Here is a 14,738-nt window from a genome sequence, read left to right as displayed (position 1 = left end):
TCGGAGAATCTCCCGGCCTCGGACCCCCCTTTGGGGTCCGATCCTCGCCCAGCTTAGAGCATTGCGTCCTCTCTCTCGACCCCCTCGCGCCGATCTGCCCAAAAGCCCGTCAACAAAAGCTTACAGACTCAGAAGAAAGAACATTAATCCCCATTTGGTTTACAAAGGAATACCATTCTCGTTATCAGTAAATTAGCATTCCTGCTAGTTAACAAAAAGAAGAAACCCTCTTTACATTCTCTTTAACCACTTCTCTCAGGAACTTGTCTGGCTTCAATTCTGGTGGTGATGCAGGATGACTGACATGTCATTATCAGTGTAATGGCGACATAGCAGTTAGTTACACGACTGGTAATCCAAGCCCTTGCTCGAATGATTCCAAGGCCAGAGTTACAATCCCGTCATGGCAGGAAGTGAAAATCAGTTAATAATCTGGAATAGTTTATATCAAAAAAGAACAGTTCATTAATAATACGCACATAACTATTGATTGTTGTTAAAACAAGCTCATTCAGGGGTGGAAATCCTGACGTGACCTACTGTTGTTGAGCCTTAAAACTTCTCTTGAAATGGCTACCAAGCCACTGAGTATTTTAGTACAGTGTAAATAAAGTGGAGCTCCTTTTGCTAAACCACAGTGATTAGGATTGTTCCAGGTAGTTTAAGAACCAAGTGGGTGAAGGAGTGGCCCTGTACTTCCTGCCTGATGGTAGGTGCGAGAAGATGGTATGGCCCACATGGTGGGGATCTTTGACGATGGATGTTGCCTTCTGGAGACATCGCCTCCTGTAGGTACTACCAGTGGTAGAAAGGGTTGTACCCGTGATGCATTGGGCTGTTCACTGCTCTCTGCAGTTTCTTGCGTTCCTGCACATCTGATGCTTTCAAAAATCCATCTGTGCAAGTTGGTTGGAGTGTTCGCTGATAAGCTGAACCTCCTAAGAAAGATTCTGGCATGCCTTCCTTGTGACTGCATTGATGTGCTACGCCCCAGACGAGTTATTTGATACGTTAGTGCTGCTAACTCTCTTTGCCATGCATCTCCCAATGTAGGCTGGCACGTGTTTCCCCTCCTTCCATAAACACAAGAGAATTCTGCAGATGCTGGAAATCCAATGCAACACACACAAAATGATGGAGGAACTCAGCAAGTCTGGTATGGAGGGGAATAGACATTTGGGCTGAGATCCTTCGGACCTGAATCCTTGACTATTTGTTCCCCTCCATAGAGATATGGTCCGACAGCAGCAGCCTTATTGGCATCTGCACTATTGAGCTCTTGTAGAATACAGCATGTTTGAATTTAGAAACATCATTGCCATTTAAATCTTGCTGCTTCTGTCTAGGGGTGGAAAGGACAATTTGTAGAGCAAAGTTGGCTTCCTTCATATGTATCTGTTTTTTTTTCTAGAACAACTTTGACTAATTATAAAATATTCAATCTGTAAGTGTGTCTGTGGTTAGGTGTATTTTGATGCACAGTAATTTAAGGATTGTTGTTCTTTCCCTGGATTAGAATCAGTATTTACATTATTTCTCTTCTGTTTTTTCTCTCTGCAACTTGATTTGTTATTCAGAATAAAGAATGGTTCCCATGTTAAGGTGGCAGAGCATTTCAGATTGGGTTTAAGAAGGCTTAAGGAATGCTTGCTTTTATCAGTCAAGGTATTGAGTTCAAAAGTCAAGAGGTTAAGTTGCAACTTTATAAAACTCTGGTTTGGCTATGGTAATGTATTGCATTACTATGGGACAACCAGAACAGTATTGCACACGGTTCTGGTCGCCCCACTGTAGGAAGGATGTTGAGGCTTTGGAGAGGGTGCAGAAGAGGAATAAACTCTTCTTAGGCTTTCAGCCAGGTAGAGGTATCGATCTTAACCGTCGTTTCGATGACAAACTCTGCCACCTTCCTCAGTAGCAGAGTTTGTTGTTGAAGCGTCAGAAAAATTGATACCTGTACCCAAAAAGAGTTTATTCATTATATAGGCCAGGAAAGCACTAGATCCTTTTTCAGTGCAGAAGAGATTTTATCAGGAGGCTGGACAAACTTGTTTTATTTTCTTTGGAGTGGCAGAGGCTGAGGGAAGATCTGATTATGAGAGGCATAGATAGAAGAGATAGGAAGTATCTATTTTCCAGGGTTGAAATGTCTTAATACCAGAGGCTGTACATTGAAGGTGAGAGGGGATAGGTTCAAGGGGAATGTGAGGGGTAAGTTTTTTACTGAAGAGAGTGGTGGCTGAAATGAGCTGCCTGGTATGGTGGCAGTTACATTAAGAGATAAATATGAGGAAGATGGAGGGTTTCATCTTTGTGGGTTTTTGATTTACTTTTTAGCTATTTCGGTACAACATTGTGGCCCAGTGGGCCTGTTCCAGTGCTGTACTACCTCTGTTCTAAGTTATTTTGTGTAAATTGTGGCCTTGAATATGCACAATGTTCATTATGAGTTTCATAAATATTTTGTTGTTAAGCTCCTTGACTAAATGCCATACTACCTCTTCAGAATCTTAGTGCATGACCGTCTTTGCAGTAGAGGCCTTGTTATAAGCTGGGCGTGAGGCTGTAAACTAATAACTGAGGTGATTCCAAGGGCAGAGAGTAATGCAAGATTTTCCTCCCTCTCTCTCTCTCTCTCTCTCTCTCTCTCTCACGCTAACTCACTGCAGTTTTATAGATCGAGAAACCTGAACAACCTGGAGGTCAAATGTAACTGTTGTAATTATATCTTTGCCTAAACTTTGCCCTATAACTTGTCTTTTTTTCCTTTGCCATTCAGTTGAATAGAGTATGTGAGCCTGGAATGTGAATGACAGAATAGGTCAGAGCTACTTGAAAGACTCACTAGGAGTTGAACTGGGTATTGCGTGTAACTTCATATTCGATTTTCTAAAAATATTTAATTTTTTTTAGTGTTGAGAGTACCATTTTGATTTAATTTCTTTAAAATTGGTTAAAATGTTGGAAGCAATTCACAATTTCTGAATTTAAAGACAAAATGTGAAAGCTGACTGCTCCCCGGCTTATTACAAAAAGTGGCTTTGGAGGTGGTCAGTAAAGCCCTTTGGTCTCAGGCAGTAAATTCCCATTATTTAAAAGTCTGTTTGCAGTGGATACTGTGAACATCAGCTTGCTTCTGCCTTCTGTCTGATATGACCTTGTGCTGAAGAAATGGTTCCTACTTTCCAACCTACTTTCCAACCCTGCCAAGGAAAGGAGACAGATTATAATCCATCTGACGGACTCTTGATTTACCTGATGCTGCCTTGCCGCTGCTACCTTGCCTTAATTGTTAATGAGTAAGGCTAGAGACTGCACGCTGCTGACTGGGGCCAAACAATCTGCCATAGGAAGTCAGCAGGTAGAAACAAAGGGATATTCATCAGCTTGTGACACCGAATGTTGATTGAGTCCAGATACTGAGATCTACGTTGGTGTCGGGAAGAAGGTTTATCAAAATCCTACTCTCTTTTTCTTCAGCACTTTCAATCTGGGATTGCATGATTATGGGTGTCCTGGGTAGAGGCTGCGTTCGCGGTTTATCGTGAGCTTCCCTGGGAAGTCAGTGGCAGTAAAATGTCGACTGCGTTTGGGTGACACTGGAGTCAGGCAGAATATGTCAAGTTTTTCCACACGTTATCCACAGCTCAGCAAATTATATTTCCTCCACATGCCTATACTTGTTGAAAGCTCTCTTTGAATCTCTTTCCTGAAAGCAAAGTATTTAAAGGCCTCATTATTCCCTACATTCTCCTTATTCTTGGGTCCTTAGCTCCTCAGTGGAGCATTGATGGCCACCCATCTCCGTCACTCTCTGAAGTCGATGGTATGGTTGCAGATCATCAATGCTTCGGTAACCCATTGCATCCACTGTACAGGGGACTGGCCTGCACAGCTTCACCAGAGCCCTGTTGGCCGGCCTTACCCATTTTCACCTCTCGTGATGGGGATGTAGGGTTGGACTTTGAGGGCCCATTATTCTCTTCGCAAGGAGGTAAAAAGAGAATTCTTCAAATTCCACATTTTTGTTTTTTTGACCATTATTTTGCCCCTGTGGTCCAACAACCGCGTGCTACTGTGAGCAACCTTTCTCTATTCATCCTATCCAGGCACAAAAGGGTCTTGGTGACCGCAGTCAAATCTCCCTTCAGCCTTTGCCTTAATGACGTTAGGCTCAATATCTCCAACCTAAACTTGAGCAGAGACAAAAAAATGTTATTTACATAAGACATGGGTGAATGAGTTGGCATTTCATGACAGAGAGACTACATAGTTATTCCACCAACTTTTAATTTTTGGAATGCAAAAATCAAATTCACAAACTCTCTTCTTGGACTTGAATCATTTTTCTCGTATGGTCCAGTAATCCAATAGCTTTTACCTCTTGCAATAAAAGTGAATAAGCCACTTGCCTTCCTAATTGTGAGGTGTATCAATTTGTTAACTGATTTTTGTGTACAATGTCACTCAGATCCTCTGTAACAAAATACCTCATGAATACTGAGCTTTTCTGCTTTTTTTTACTCATTTCAGAAGGTAGTAATGGCAAGTCAAGACTGGATTTATTCTTTGCTATCTCCAGTTAGCTCTGCATATTGTTCTTGAATACTTGCCTACCATTTTTATCAAAGTTCAAAGTACATTCATTACCAAAGTATGTGTACATTATACAATTTTAAGATTCTTCTTTTATGGGCAGCCACAGAACAAAGAAACCCCAAAAGAACCCTGTCGAACACCCAATAAAAGTGATCAAATACCATTCAGAACTGAAATTTTACCAAAGCCATCAAGCCAGGCACTACTGCAGCCGGAGCAATTCACAGCCTCATTTCAGTGCAGAGATGAGTAAACGTTTTGGAACAGTGATCAGAACTAGGCAGAACCTTTCCGCTCCTCGCTCTTGAACAGCTGTGAGGCCTGGACCCCACCACCGCAATTTGGCCCAAATTTGACCTTTCCAAATTAGGCCCAGGGCTTAAGTCATTTAAACATTGGGTCATTCCTTGCTCTTGGGCATGCCTAGATTCTGCGTTGACCCCGCCTCTGCCTCCGCTTGCTTTGATCATGCCTCACCTCTGCTTGCCTCTCCACTGTTAATGGTGATAGTTATTAATAACATGCTATTAATAATGTATTTAGAAGTTTTCTTTGTGATGTTTGCCACTAATAAGTAGTCACTGGGCTTCACCAGTGCCACCTTAAACCAGAAACTGTTGAGTTGTAACACATTTGATGGAACATCCATGGGACATTCATTGTCGGGCGAGATTGCAGCCTTAACCTCTTTGCAGACTTCGCAGTGCAATTAAAGGTGCATTTCTGTGGGCTGTTCATAATGTATTGTTTTCATATGTTGCAGCAAGCCCTGAACCATGGGGTCCGGAGGTATCACCTCTCCGCCGTGTGTCGGCGAGCCAAAATAGCCATGAGTCGCTTCGAGCCCAACGAGTACGTCAATTATGAGTTGCTGCGGAAAAATGTTGACATCGTTCACAAAAGGTAAAGAGGAAGTACCTTCAGATGTTTGAAGAGACTGGCTAGAATGTTAAGCTCTGACTGTGTGGATAACAAGATGGGGAGAAGTGCTATCTAGAGCAAAATCACGGAATAGTCTATCAGCACCAAGTTGCCTTCCCTGTGTTATAAATGATACTAAGTCACCAACATGAGAAAGTCTGCAAGTGCTGGAAATCCAAAGCAGCCCACACAGAATGCCACCTGACCTGCTGAGTTTCTCCAGTGTTCTGTGTTTATATTTAGTATTCCAGCAGTTTTAGATGTGGGATATCAAAGCTTATTTTCCAATGCAGTCTTACACCTTTTGCCTTGTGCACTTTTCCATTTTTCAGCCATGATGAAATGGTGGAGTAGAGTCGATGGGCCAAATGGCCTAATTCTGCTCTTACATCTGATGGTCCCACGGTCTTATTTGTAGCTGTATATCTGGACCCCATGGCTCAGGGCTTGCTGCAATGTGTGAAAACAATACATAATGAGTAGTCCGCAGAAAGGCATCTTTAATTACACTTGTGTCCAGCCATTTGCGATGCACCCAGCCCCTGAGCTCTTGCACATCATTTAGAATAGGATCCTTCACTCTGTATTGCCTCTCCTCATTCTTCCTGCCAAAAAGCATCACCTCACATCTCTGTGCATTAAACTTTATCCAGCAAGTGCCTGCCCATTCTAGCAGATTGAATTATTTCCTGCTGCAATCTTGTCCTCAAAGCTAAGATGCGTGAAGTTCACAAGTGCGCTATGTTGTGAGTCATCTGCGAGTTTAGAAATTGTGGCTTGCACCTTCCCCCCCCCCCCCCCCCCCCCGGCCAAAACCAGGTCAATGCATAGAATCAGAAAGTCCAAAGACTTGGCAGAAAAGCGATAAGGCCGTGGAGAAAGACATGCTTCCCTGAGGCAAGCCAAAGTAAACGTTCTGCGTGTTGCCTAGCTGGGCGCCTTAAGAAAGAGCTGACTGATACATGTGCAATTCCGTGTTTTATCAATAGACACGCGGAGTACAAAAGTAGGGAATTTATGAAAAAGCTTTATAAATCGTGATATAGCCTTGGCTGGAGCATTGAATTCAATTCTGATTACATAAGTTATAAGGCCGATGTTGGAGAGAATGCTGAAAATGGCTCGTGGAATGAAGAACTACAGGTACAAGGATAGAATAGTGGGGCTGGGACATTTTTTTTTTGGAGAGGTGTAGGCTACAGAGAGATTTGATTAAAATAGATAAAATAATGATGGGTCAGAACAGTCAGCAGATGTGGTGCAAGTGAGTTCTATTGCGGCCTTTCAGGAACTGCATAAATATATGTGAAGAAAAAAAATAAAAACTATGCGAAAAGGTTAGCGAGGAGATTCTTAGCAACTTTTTATACAGAAGCGGTGCGCCATTGCCTGCTTCTGGGCAGTGTCTGTACGAGACAGGTGATACTCAGTACTCTTCAGAGATTGCCTGGCGTCGGTGGTCACATAACCAGGATTTGTGATGTGAACCAGCCGCACAGTCCACCACCTGCTTCAGTGGCTTCACGTGACCCTGGTCAGGGGCGTGGGGGGCTAAGCAGGTGCTACACCTTGCCCAAGGGTGACCTGCAGGCTAGCGGAGGGAAGGAGCACCATACACCTCCTTTGGTGTAGCGGTGTCTCCAGCCGGCCACCCTAATACACTGCACTGTAATTTATACCCGCACGTTGCTGACAGTGTAGAGTCAGCAGTTTTTGTCATGGATGAAGAGAAGGCAGTTATAATGGCAGTAGATCATAACTGAATTGAAAATGCAGACTGAGAGTTAATTCTCAAACTTTGTCTTGTGTTTCTCTTTTTGCAAAATAATGAGGGATTATCTTAAGCATTGTATGAAGATATGCAGCTGTATGGTAAATACAAAACATACTTTATTTCTGTTCAGTGTTTTTTTGAGATGGCTTTTCATATTTGTGGCTTATTTGTAACATTCAGTCTTGTCGTCTCTGTTAGGTTGGACAAGCCCTTGACACTTTCAGAGAAGATTGTTTATGGTCACCTTGAGGATCCTGTTAACCAAGCGATAGGCCGCGGGAAAACCTACCTGCGCCTCCGTCCTGATCGGGTGGCGATGCAAGATGCCACTGCCCAGATGGCCATGCTTCAGTTTATCAGCAGTGGGTTGCCCCAGGTAGCAGTGCCATCTACAATCCACTGTGACCACTTAATTGAGGCTCAAGTCGGCGGAGAAAAGGATCTGGCAAGAGCCAAGGTAATTTATTTAGTCTTTAGTTAAGGCTTTGATGAGATGCTATGTAATTGAAAAATACTCCCCTGCCCTAAGAACAACAGCCATGGGTGTTGTGCATATTTAAAAGAAAATGGTTACTTTTCTCTCTTGTCACTATTTCATTCTGTATCTTCAATTCAACTTCTTTTTCCCAAACTCCTTTCTTGTCTCTGATTGCTTCTATTCACTTTAGTCTTCCGTGAAGAATATATGCTTAAGTGATACTCCAAAAGCACTGTAATTATTGTCACAAGCTGGTGAACCTATAAACCTGCTTTTCTCCACCTACACCCTCCCAAAGAGTGGTTACAAAATCAAAGACCAGTTTATTGTCAAATACACTCGTTGGCCACTTTATAAGTTATACCTGTTCACTGCCTGTAATATCCAATCAACTGATCGTGTGGCAGCAACTCAGTGCGTAAAAGCATGGAGACATGGTCACGAGGTTCAGTTGAAGTTCAAACCAAACATCAGAATGGGGAAGAACTGTGATCTCAGTGACTTTGACCGTGGAAACCGCTGATCTCCTGGGATTTCGCACACGTCAGTATCTAGAGTTTACAGAGAGTGGTGGGTGCGATAAGCAAAACACATCCAGTGTGCGGCAGTTCTGTGGGTGGAGACACCTCATTAATGAGACAGGTCAGAGGAGAATGGCCAGATTGATTCAAGCTGACAGGAAGGTGACAGTAACTCAAATAATCGTGTGTTACAATAGTGGTGCGCAGAAGAGCATCTCTGAACGCACGACGCGTTGAATCTTGAAGTGGCTGGGCGAAAGCAGCAGCAGATCACGAACTTACACCCAGTGGCCATTTTAGTAATTGCAGGGGGTACCTAATAAAGTGGCCACTTGAGTGTGCACAGTGTAAAGTTTGCAGCAGCATTCAGAGACGTGTAAACATAAAATATACGCCGTTTTTATAAGGAAACACAATTTGAACAAAGACAATTCCATTTTAATGCAACGTGGTGATTATGTTGCTAAAGTGTAGTGGTGATTTGGTAGTTGGTTGAAGGGAAGTAGTTGTTCTTGAACATGGTGGTACAGGACTGCTGTACCTACTGCCCAAAGGTAGCTGTTAAAAGATGGCGTTGCCCTGATGGTAGGGATCTTTGATGAGAGATGTTGTCTTCTTGAGCAACGGAGGATGAGAGGTGACAGGATGGAGGTGTATAAGATGATGAGAGGCATTGATCGTGTGGATAGTCAGAGGCTTTTCCCCAGGGCTGAAATGGCTAGCATGAGAGGGCACAGTTTTAAGGTGCTTGGAAGTAGGTACAGAGGAGATGTCAGGGGTAAGTTTTTTACTCAGAGAGTGGTGAGTGTGTGGAATGGGCTGCTGGTGACAGTGGTGGAGGCAGATACGATAGGGTCTTTTAAGAGACTCCTGGACAGGTACATGGAGCTCAGAAAAATGAGGGTTATGGGTAACCCTAAGTAATTTCTTAAGTAGGGACATGTTCGGCACAGCTTTTTGGGCCGAAGGGCCTGTATTGTGCTGTAGGTTTTCTATGTTTCCTGAGGCAGCACCTCCTGTAGATACTACCGGTGGTGGTGAAGGACATCGGAAGATGTACTCGGTAGAGTCCACTGCTCTCGGCAGCGTCTTGTATCCTATTAAAATTGCCATATAACACCATTTAACTAACCCCTGCCCCCCGCCGTTCCTGCAATTCCTCTCATTATTCCTCCACCTCCGTCCCTTTAGCTTCACACCTGCCTTTCTCCTCCCCTTTCTCCCTTGACTGCTTGGTCCTCTTTGATCTATTTTTTTGGTTGAGGCTTGTCATGGGCAATGCTAACATTTTCCGCCCCAGCCCATTTATTCCTCTTTCAAAATCTTCCAAAATTACCAGTAATGTTTATAAATAAATTGTGAAAAGGTCACACATCTGACAAGACTAATGGATTAATGATTCATTTGCCTCTTTCATCACCATCTTTGTGGTTCCATTGTTTCCACCACCTGGTCAAAGACTTGAATTGAGCATCTGATTCCGTCTAAGTAGCTTGTTTTCCATACATATCATTAATGTAATCTTTCCTTTGTAGGATCTGAATGAAGAAGTTTATAATTTCTTGGCAACGGCAGCTGCGAAGTATGGGGTCGGCTTTTGGAAACCTGGTTCTGGCATCATCCATCAGGTAGAGAATCAAATCTCATTTCCAACTCTCACTTTGAAGTCAGCCTTCACCTCCCTGTCCCCTGGGAGCAGCACATTAATTATCAGCCACTGTTTCCTATTCCACAAGCAAACAAAGCCTGAAGGTCTCAGTGAGATTCATCTTTATTTTCCACTCTTTCCAAACGTAACCAAGAGCGGAACCGATGACTAAACAAGTCCCACTTTGATTGAAATGCCTCCTCCCTCCTCCAAGCATAAGACAGCCAGCACGGCACACCAGAGCACTGCCGACTCTTGCACACATGTAAACTGCAGGCAGCCAGCACTTGGTCCTTGCCAAATGCCGTTTTATAAAAAAGCATGTATTTGTTACAAATTGGATGTTGTCATTGCAAGGCAAGACGGAATAGAGTGCATCTTTGATCTCAGCAGGTGAAAGGTGGCATCTACTCAGCAGTGTTGTCCCTGCCATTCCCTTTATTTAACAACTTCTCATTTATTCTTGCTGCCCCTGGAGTTCTACCCCTGCACATAGGAGTTCTGCTTTGCTTTGGCCACGTGCCTTTGCAGAGCAATACTGACCCAACTGGCATTTTGCACGGTAGGGAATAGAATGTTTGTATCTTCCAACTCTAGAACTCAAATTTTAGTTTACCAAGCTAAAAATTTCCAATTACAACCCTATTACAATTACAAGCCTTTGCTGTGAAGTGTTGTGACAAGGGACCCACTCTTTCCACAGTCGAACTGTGGTGTAGTGACCAAGAATGTCAGAGCACACACCAAATATTCCAATTTACAAGGCCCTGGGGTGCAAATGCACAGTCTGATCAGTTTAACATTCAACTAATTGTTTTTAGTAATAGAATATTTCAGCACTTTCGTCTTGTACCCAATCTGTAGAGTAATCCAGAAGCGACTGGCAACCCTTACTGACATGAGTGTGACAGCTCTAGCTTGTTTTTGTTTCGAGTTCCACGTGATCCGATTACAGTCAGAACCTGACTTCCTGTTCTCCCTTCGAACCAGTGGATCTCACCCAAGTCTTGCCTGATTTGGCTTTGTTGATTTTAATAAACGGTCAAAACATTTCATTCACGTCAGTTTTGAGATTTTGAGTGAAGCGCAGGCACACTTGTGCTTTCACAGCATTCTTGGTGTCCCGAAGTGTTTGCTCAGTTTTAAGATAATGCTCTTGAGCTCTCGCTAGCGGTAGTTTGGGTTTATAAACTGAGACGAGCAGCATGGGAGCGCAGTGGTTAGCATAAGACTATTACAATGACAGCCGTAGGATGGGTGTTCAATTCCCACCGTAGACTGTGAGGAGTTTGAACATTCTTCCTTTGACCGCTTCGGTTTCCTCCGGGTTCTCCCGCTTCCTCCCACGTTCCAAAGAGTTGTGGCCCCCGGAACTGCGGCGACGCTTCCTCACAATCCATGCTGATCGGATTCAGCGCGAACGGCACATTTCACAAGACATTTGACAAATAAAGCTAGTATTTCTGATCTTTATTTTCTACCTAATGAAATTACAAAAAAAAACCTTGCTGAGTCATTGTTTGGGTACTGTATGCAGTTTTGGGTAAGATAAAAAAAATTATCTTAAACTTCAAGAATGAAGGAGACCTACCAGGTCGATGTTGCAAATGAGAGCTTGTGTGATTTTATGCTTGTTGAAGAATTAATGGAAACTTTTACAATTATCCAGGGCAGTTATAGGATTATCAAGGAGAGATTTTGTTTAACAAGGGGGGGATTGGTCTGTAGTGCTAGCTTATGGTCTGTGTGATAGATTGAGATCACAAGAAATTGTTTTTTTGTCATCAGTGCTGGGACCATGATGTTTACCTGTATAGATAATCAATGCTTTATACATGTGCAGCTTGTATGACCTACAATAGAGAAATCACAAACATGATGAGTTTGCAATCTTCTGCATCTTGTGCTTCTTTGGTTTTATGGTGTTGTTCAATAGTCCATCAGGTCTCCAGCCTCATGTACTAAGATACAGGAAGGTGAGTTACTCTTGTAGAAGTTCTTCGCAGTGTACTCCAATAATTTGCACAAGGGGACTAAATTTATCTACATTCCCCGGTGTCGGGTCATCCAATATCTTCATCCTGTCCTTGAAATCTAGAGCAACAGACTCAAACTGCTGGAGGAACTCAGCAGATCAGGCGTGATTATGGATTGGTATAAACAGTCGACATTTTGGGCCGAGACTCTTCATCTGGACTTGGGGTGGTATGGTAGTGTAATGGTTAGCATAATGCTTTACAGAACCAGTGACCTGGGTTCAGTTCCTGCCACTGCCTGTTAGGAGTTTGTACGTTCTCCCCGTTACCATGTGGGTTCCCTCCAGGTGCTCCAGTTTCCTCCCACAATTAATTAACCATCGATAGATTAATCGGTCATCCAGCGATTAGGCTAGAGTTAAGTTGGGTTGGTGGCGACATGGCTCAAAGGGCTGGAAAGGCCTACTCAGCACTGTATCACAATAAATAAATAGATGAATGCTGGGCAGCAGTGTAAGTTCCGAGAGGCCAAATAGAGTGGATAATAGGGAGACCGAGTGTATGTACAGGGACTTGACAGATGGAAGTTAATGCAGAAGAGGTGAGATCGTGGGGGTGCTGGGGCAGAAGTAGAAAAATGGTGTATTTAACAAATGGAGTGAAATTGGGAAACATTATTGTTCAATGGAGCTTGCATTTTTAAAAAAAATACAAATCACTGCAAGTTAAAGAGTAAAGAAAAGAAGCAATTAGAAGGCAGATTGTACGTTGGCTTTTACTACAAGAGTTGTTGAGTTGAAAGGCAAGGAAGTCTCACTTCACCTCAAATACCTGACACTGCTCTGGTCTTCCTGACTTAAGATTTACTACGACAAAGGTTCACCAGGTTGATTCCTGAGTGGTTCTCCCACGATTTAGCAGACTCTGCCTTATCTCTGTAGCTTAAAAGAATGTGAGGTGATCTGCTTGGGGATTGACAGGGATAATTGCATTTAAAACCAGGGCCAAAGTCTCAAAATAAAGTATTAGTCACTCAGAACTGAGATAAGAAATTTCTTCACTAGAGGATAGTGTGTTTGTGAATGCTCAGTCACTGAACGTATGGAGATTCAGGGAATCAGAGGATGTGGTGTAAGAATGGGAAAGTGGAGCTACTGGGTGAAAAAAAAATCAATGATTTTAGTCAATGGGAGAATATATAGGAATATCTGAACTGTCTGTTCCTGTCTCTACATCTGATATTTTTGTTGTTTTCTGACAAAAAAAACAATTAGAAGCACCTGAGAAGCACCCTCTAATGAATACTGATGTGCATGGGATCTCATTTACAGATCATTTTGGAGAACTATGCTTATCCTGGTGTGCTGCTGATTGGAACGGACTCCCATACTCCAAATGGTGGTGGTCTGGGTGGCATCTGTATAGGAGTTGGAGGAGCAGATGCAGTCGATGTGATGGCTGGAATTCCATGGGAACTAAAGTGTCCAAAGGTAAAATGCCTGCTTTGGATTTGTTAAGTAACATCGTTTGAACTGAGACCTTCTGGTGCTGAAGTGTTTAAGCTCTCTGCATTTTCTTTAAAAGTGTGCTGGGGTACTATGGTTGTTATGGGCACTGTGTACCACAGCTGAAGCATACTGAAGTAAGAACACTGAATTGTGGCTATGTTGTTAAAACCTGCTTTTATATCAAACCAAAACATTTCTAAGAACTTCACCAGAGGAGTTGCTTTGAAATACAAACAAATAATTATTCTTTCCAGTTTTCTGCTTTACTTGTTATATTACGGGTGATGATAATTTGGCCCATTGGGTCCATATTAGCTCCTGATTCCATCAATCATGTTCACCCTCTTTATTTCTCTTTTATCCTGCAACATTCTCTTCTCTTCCCCCTCTTCCTTTTTTTTAATCTTATTGTCAGTGGGTAAAGAGGTAGGCTAGGTTCCATTTCAAGTGTAGTTGGATCAACTTTTCTTAGAACACAGAACATAGCATGAGAACACAGGAACCCTTCAGCCCACAAAGTCACAAAAAAACCCCAAAACTAATCCTTCCTATCTACACGATGTCCTTATCCCTCATTTTTGTGTGCCTTTCTAAATGTCTCTTAACAGCCTTTAATGTATTTGCCTCTGCAACCATACCAGGCATCCACTACACTCTGAGTAAAAAATGAGGGACATTTCTTTAGTTTTCACAAAGTACACTGCAGATGCTGGGGTCAAATCAACACGTACTACAAGCTGGAGGAACTCAGCCGGTCGGGCAGCATCCGTTGAAACGAGCAGTCAGGACGAAGGGTCTCGGCCCAAAACGTTGACTGCTCATTTCAACGGATGCTGCCCGACCTACTGAGTTCCTCCAGCTTGTTGTTCGTGTTTCTTTAGTTTTGTTATTTTGATTATGCTGGTGCAAAGTAGGGGGAATGGATTAAAAGTAGAAAAGTGCTTCTGGTCATCATCTACTAAAAAGTTCATATGTTGGATGAGGAAAGATTCAGAACTGTCTTGGGATTAATACCCCCCCTCCCCCAACCCCTTTATCAAATTGATTATTAGTATTTAAATCAATACCAAGATGGGCTATTTTGGCAAGCCTGGTCAAAGATGTTGATATTTCTGATCAATGGGTGCGATTTATCAAATGTTACAACCCTCATGTGAATTAATTACCTGTACACCAGGGGTTCCCAACCTTTTTTTATACCATGGACCAGTACCATCAAGCAAGGGGTTCATGGACCCCAGGTTGGGAACCCTTGCTGTACAGGCACATTGAGAGTTCTCTATTGCATTGGTCGGATGAGCCACAACAGATTA

The 14,738-nt window shown here is 42.9% G+C and overlaps 1 protein-coding gene across 1 annotated transcript in view; it reads left to right on the top strand.

Annotated features, from left to right (window-relative positions):
• Nucleotides 1-14,738, top strand: part of aco2 (aconitase 2, mitochondrial) — a 70,759-nt gene that overhangs the window by 2,574 nt on the left and 53,447 nt on the right. The window contains exons 2-5 of the mRNA XM_059953719.1: nt 5,363-5,502; nt 7,493-7,751; nt 9,829-9,921; nt 13,249-13,407. Coding sequence (XP_059809702.1) covers nt 5,363-5,502; nt 7,493-7,751; nt 9,829-9,921; nt 13,249-13,407 — 651 coding nt within the window. The remainder of the gene's footprint in view (nt 1-5,362; nt 5,503-7,492; nt 7,752-9,828; nt 9,922-13,248; nt 13,408-14,738) is intronic.

Source organism: Hypanus sabinus, chromosome 29 (genome assembly GCF_030144855.1).
Source record: "Hypanus sabinus isolate sHypSab1 chromosome 29, sHypSab1.hap1, whole genome shotgun sequence".
NCBI classification, from domain to species: Eukaryota; Metazoa; Chordata; class Chondrichthyes; order Myliobatiformes; family Dasyatidae; genus Hypanus; species Hypanus sabinus.
Note: the sequence above shows the minus strand (reverse complement) of the source record. Positions and strands in the feature narration are given on the sequence as shown.